Source organism: Charadrius vociferus, unplaced genomic scaffold (genome assembly GCF_000708025.1).
Source record: "Charadrius vociferus isolate BGI_N301 unplaced genomic scaffold, ASM70802v2 scaffold309, whole genome shotgun sequence".
Taxonomy (NCBI): Eukaryota; Metazoa; Chordata; class Aves; order Charadriiformes; family Charadriidae; genus Charadrius; species Charadrius vociferus.
Window position 1 is genome coordinate 3,524,017 of NW_009661370.1, and position 6,297 is coordinate 3,530,313.

The 6,297-nt window shown below is 45.5% G+C and overlaps 1 protein-coding gene across 1 annotated transcript in view; it reads left to right on the forward strand.

Moving 5' to 3' along the window:
• The first annotated feature begins 1,478 nt into the window (after positions 1–1,478).
• The window catches only part of KIF26B (kinesin family member 26B), a 305,891-nt gene continuing 301,072 nt past the window's right edge, over positions 1,479–6,297 (forward strand). The window contains exon 1 of the mRNA XM_009893663.1: positions 1,479–1,604. Coding sequence (XP_009891965.1) covers positions 1,479–1,604 — 126 coding nt within the window. The remainder of the gene's footprint in view (positions 1,605–6,297) is intronic.

The following is a 6,297-nucleotide window of genomic DNA, read 5'->3' on the forward strand; positions in this document are numbered from 1 at the left end:
TCCAACCAAAACTCCTTGGTCACAGAATGGCAGTGTGACTCTCCTACAGCATCAACCACTTTCCAGACTCTCACCCTGCCTGTGCTAGGAGATTTGGGCCAAATTAATTACTGTAAATTGGTGTCATTACATCATTGCGAATTAGACATCGCACAATGAATACAGTGGTGAGGCTAGCACGGGTTAAAATACTCAGTAAGGCTAATTACATGGGTGAATATTTCTTTAATATGCACAAGGCTAAACAACCAAATTAAAATGCAAGCAATTATAAATACTCTGAAGCCTTGTCTATGCATAAAGAGATATCCTGATGGCTCTGAAGAGAGGGAAACCTCTGGAAAAGAGGCAGTGAGGATCATTCGGGGCAGACTAAGCGTGCTAACCTCCTCCTCCACCAGCACAGTTGTTTGCAAAGTATTCATCTTTCTACGGTGCAGTTATGGCTGTTACATTAAATTGGCTTTGTCAAACTGATGCGGCTTTATGTCTGAACATTGCTACCAGCTTAAAGCTGTCTCTCTCCAGTTCAACTTGTACCTGCTCACATGGGTAAAAGCTAAATGGGTGTAACCCGTAAAAGGAGCTTTAAATCCGAACAAATAATCATCCAAGAAGGTCACGCTGATTTCATTAAGGCGATTTAAACTTCCATTTATGTTAAATTGGTAAAACTTTCACAAGCAGACAAGCCCTCTCTAAAGAATCGAAGAACCCAGTTCTGCTGAACTTGGTAACACAGAGTAATGCATTCCACTCTGCCAAAGCTTTCCAGCAGCAGGAAGAAATGCCCATCCATTGCTGCTGGCCCACCTCTGAAACTGGTTTTGTTGCTAGCTACCAAGGTATGGGATTGTTTTCCCTCTGTCATGGCATTTGACAGGAGAGTTATGGTTTAGAAAAGAGCCACATCATTAAGGCAGTGGGTGGGGACATGCTGCTGAGCACAGCTGCCCCTTGCTTGTGTTGCTTCTAGGGACAGAGCACAGCTTGAGGGGACAGACGGAGACTCTCCTCTCCTAAAGCTGTGAGTATGGCTGCCCTGAAACCATGCAGCAATACTTTACCCAGGCCTGCCTGGGCATACAAACAGGTTGTTGGAGTCATCTCCCTCACGCTGACTTCTGTGCTCAGTGACAGCACTGCTCATTTGTTTAAACCTGAAAGAAGTTCCTGTGCACAGCAAACCATGCTCTGGAGCACTGGCCTTAGTGTCTCTCTAGGAACCAGTGTGCCTTACTTATCCCTTGCTCTGAGTGCTCCAGAGCTGTGCTGCCAAGTCTGAACATCCCTTGACAGACAGACACAAAAACTGCAGTCATCTGGGCCCCGTCATGAATCCTCCTGGACTCCCTTGGTGGGTGATTTGGCTAGTCAGAGCAGGAGAGCATGAATAAGCTGGAGGAAAACTCATTTTGGTAGACAGGAAAGGACAAAGAGAGCAGCCTTATACCTTTCTTGGCCACTGACCTGCATCCATGGGAGGTGCCAGGTCTAGCCATGGCGCTGCCTCCCCAGCTGCCAGCGAGCTGCTGAAGAAAGGGATACAGGGACCAAACTGTGATTTTCAAGGCAATGACAAACTAGAGGCAGGTAACAAAGAGGTATGAGGGAAATGGCAGGCAGATAAGTCAGTCATCAGCCCTCTGCAGTTTCTTTATAAAGAATACAATCAGCATGGAATGATGTACAGCAAAGAGAAAAAGAGAGCATTAAAATTTTTGAAAATCTGCATGCTGCAAGGTTCACTTTTAACCCAAAACTTGATGATGAAAGAAATGTATCAAACATTTGAAAAGGAGTTGAAAAAGAGTTTCAGATGAAACAGATGCTCAAAGATCTGGAGTGCCTCCCATTGCAAAAATCTCAGGAACATGCTGGGATAAGACTTCTGACGCAGCTTATCATGAATGTAATTCTCTGTTGTTTGAGGACTGAGTTGAATTAGTTCACCTCAGGTGAGCTGAGGGGCAGAAAAGAAATGCCTACTGCGTTTTATATAGTGTTTCATTTAAGGCATTTACACATTCAGGACTGTGACAGATTAGCGCCTGGGATGCCAGCTCTGTTGTTGATCTGTACTGCTATAAATTACTCCTGCAACAAGAAAGCATGCAGCATAAAAATGTGATTATATAATTGCTTTACTGTTTGTTTCTCCGCGCTGCCTGTTCACTTCGCTATGTTATCTCCGCTTACCCCCTTCCACGCCCTCTGCACCGCTTGCCTGTGTCCCCAGCTCTGAGGGTGAGGCAGGCACGCGCTCTGGCTTTGTGCTTGCTACCCTCCAGCAGCCACTTTGCCTGTTTTCTAACTTTGGCACATGCTGGCCTATATTCCTCCTGTTAATGCCGTTATTTGTTAATACCATCTTTGCCCCTCTTCTCTCCAAAGAAGATTACTGAGAATAATTCTTTCAGAAGACACATTTTTCCTCAGCCCCTGAGGTAGTTAGGAGAGTCTTTGAAGGATGTTTAAAAGGAATCCTTTGCCCTCTAGTATCTCCAACTGGTGTCCCTGCACATGGGGAGGATCACTAGCAGTGTGCCAGAGATAGGTCCTAGCAGTTCAGACTGCCACGGGCGCCCCCAGCATGGCTCCACTGGCCGAGGCAGCCCACAGAGACTTTCCTGGGGGGCTTCTGTCGCAACCCCACAGATGCCAGGTGCTGCTGTGGCATTACCCCAGATGTGGCTCCACCAAGCCCGGCATAGCAAGCAGTCAATGGCTTTTCCATGTGCTTTCAGAGGCAACCAGGGTTTCTAGACAAGAAGCAGCTCGCATCTTTCTCGTTCCAAGCCCATGACTCTGGCTGTTGTTACTCCAATATTTTCTTGCTCTGTTGCTGTTCTGTGTAAAACCTGCATTGCTCGGGCTTGGCGCTTTTGGATTCACAGGTACTCCCGCTTTGTTCCATTTTTGAGGCTTGTCTTTAGTGCTGGAGTTGCAATGAATGCTCATTGTGCCCAAGTAACAGAAAATGGGATTCTATCAAATTTCAGTATTTGAATTTATGAATTTAACTGCAGTTGGCTGCAGACTTGTCATTACAATGCATCCCGCTGCATAAAATGACTGTAAACTTCTCCATGCAACTCTGCTCTGGGAGTATATGTATGTGGATGACACAGCATCCTTTATTACTTATGAAACACATAGCAATATTGTATTAATAATTAGGCATTGATTTTTACTGAGAACATAAAGATTTATGAAAGTGGACAGTGCTGCGTGGCAGAACTATGAAAGCAGTTTCTAGAAAATCTATGAAATATTTTACATTTGAGATACAGAAAAATTTTCCTTTCAAAATAAATCCAAATAGACAGCCCTTCATGGAAAATAGTTTGCTTTTGGTATTGGGCAAGGGTGGAATTTAAAGGCAATTGGTTTGCAACAGAATGAGACTCTGTCCAAATTTGAACACAAATGGCTTACTTTTATATTAGGGAGAGATTCAAGGAGTCAAGTGAAGCAAGGGAAGTACAGGCGAAACACCTACACAATGGCCCTGAGGCAAAAGGCCTAAGCTAAGCAAACGGGGAGACATACCCCTGTCAGGCTGACAAGAAAACTCTGCTGTTGCATGGAGTAGGGAGAAGTGTATTTAAAGTGTACTGACGCAGATCTGCTGGTAACAGCAAGAAGTAGAAGCTGTAATGAGGACCACTTAGAGTGTCCCCTGTCCGTGTTACACCACCCAGAACTAGGGACTGTAGCAGTGCATGAGAAGTATATATTTTCAAGTGTCGGTGTTTTCTTTTGTGTGCTGACACACAAGGTAAATCTGAGGAGTGATTTAGAAATTGTGCTACAGCAAATACCTCAGAAGCTGGCTCATACAGTGGAAATGCCCGGTCTTAATTCTCCATGATATCACACTCAACAATTGTCAAGCGCAAGTAGAAAACCACACTCCAGAAGCATAGTATATCCCAGATACTATAGAAGGAGCATTACCTACAACATCAGAAGTACAAATGCAGTCTATACAGCTGATTTCCTCCTGTACTGCATGAACTCCTAAATCCTGCAGAATACTCGGGCTGTGGATATGTGTGTTTCTGCTGATATGTGTGCTATACAAAAGGATAAGGGACTTAATGTGCTCTTAACAACGTTTTTTGCTGAAACAAGCCTGTGGCAAGGGGATGAGAACAAGAACTGGAAAGGTTTTGGAGAACAAATATATCAACCTGGAAAAGTTCTGGTGATTTTATTTGTGGTTCTTAATAATTAGCTGTTTCTATCTTTACAATTAATTCTTTGTCACTATTACTATAAATGCCTTCAATTTCCTCCCTGTCCCCCAACAGACTCCAGCTCATTAATATGCAGCTTTAAGCAAGTATCGGAGCTGTCATGCATTTCAAATCTCCCCAAGGAAGCTTTTTAAAATTGTAAGTAAGACCCGATACTGAGACTTATTAGCACCAAACTTGGAAACAAAGCTTCTGTGCAGGCAGTGATGACTCTTCAAGTTACAGTTGCTGTCACCTTTTTTATCCTGAGATTATTATAAATGTGAATACCTCAAAGGATTTCTTTGATGCAACCAACGTTTCCAGCTCTCATAAACTGCTGTTTATTGATAGAACTGGGCTTGTGCCAGCATCTCAGGTTTGAGTGATGAAGCTGAACTTCTAGGTCAGATTTAATTGTACCCACGCTGAGATATACTCAGAAGAAATCCACTGAAAGCAGCAGAGTGATAGTACACCACTGCAAACACACTGTGGCGCGATGGAGAAACTGGACCTTTGTATACCAGCTAAAAGACAGGTCACAACAGTCTGTAGCGGTGCAATATGTAGATCGAGATCAAAGTCCATTCTTAGTGCTTTGGGACCAGCTTTTGCTCGAGCCTCTGCCTGATACTTATGCCTGCGTCCAAGGCTTTGGCTCCCGTCCACTTACTTATAAATGTCTGAACAGCCCTGTTTTTTCAGCTCTGTCTGGAATTAAGAACAGCAATTGGTCTAACTTCTGAGCTGCAAGTATAAATGATTTGGCAGGAGTAGGGTTAGGGCAGACTCCCATGACTACCAGTTACAATAACAGAAGAAATGTGTGAACTTGAAATCGAGAGGCAGCTGTGGAGCTGCCTATCATTGGCATGTTGGTGATTCTTCTGACTAATTGTCTTTCCTTAGTGACACATGGAGCAGGAGGGGTTAAGACCTTAGCAACTTGCACACCAGGGAGCCCAAAGAGAGGGAGAAATGTATACCTTAATGCTTCTCTGAGAAGAACTTGTTAACCCAGAGAAAGGGTTCCTAGTAGAGCGTCTTGCTGGACTGATAGCATAGTGTCCTATACTTGGGCCAGCTCAAAATAACAAGATCTGGAAAGATTTTAGCAGCAAAATACCTCCATCTGGTGAATTTGTAGTATCTCAGTTTCCAAAAATTCTCACAATTCAATAAAGTCTTTCTTGAATGACCCAAAATACTGACACCAGTTAGGAGGGAGAGGTGATCCAACAGCAACAGAGCCATGACCCAGGCTTGGCCAATAAAGTCATTAAAGACTGCAAATTGCAAGAGGAGCTCTCTCAACGCCACCTTCTTTACAGTTCCCCCAAACCTGAGAGGTGAGAAAATGGAAATTTGCTACTGAGACTCTTAACGCTGAGTTCATCATGTCCTGAGGTCCTAATTTCCTGACTGGAGATGTTCTTCCTCCTCACCACCATGACCATACTTCTCCACATCAAACCAACCTTAGCCATCAGGTAAAGACTGAGAAAACCATGGACATCCTCTTCAGGATCCTGTTATGTGGATGGGATGCAGGTTTTTTCCCCTGGGCCGCTCGATCTGCTCCGCTGCTGCTTTGCAGACATCACCTCAGCTGCCCTACAGGCAGGCACCCGGCCTGCCAGTGTCTCCCGAAGCCCTGGGTACGAACCCAGTTCATTTGGGCTACTGCTGGAGCCTTCACCCAGCTGGGCAACAGGCAGGAATGAAAGGAAGAGATGTCAGGCAGGCAGGAGCTGGCCTAGAGCAGGCACCCCACCACAGGCCCAGCTCTCTGGGGGAGCACAGCACAGACTGGCACACGGGTAGGACCTGACACCCCTCCCAGAGCAGTGGGGCAGAGGAACCGTGCTACCGTGCCCTGCCTGGGAGGCAACATCTCCTACCCTAAAAACCCTAGGGGGAGTCCAACCCTGGAAAAAGGCACGCTTTGACAGTCCTTTCCAGCCGTGCCTGTTGGAGCCCGATCCCCCCGCCCCAGGGACAGCAGGCATTTCTCTGAAGGAGGGACAGCGCTGCTCGCCGCCGCACCCCGGCA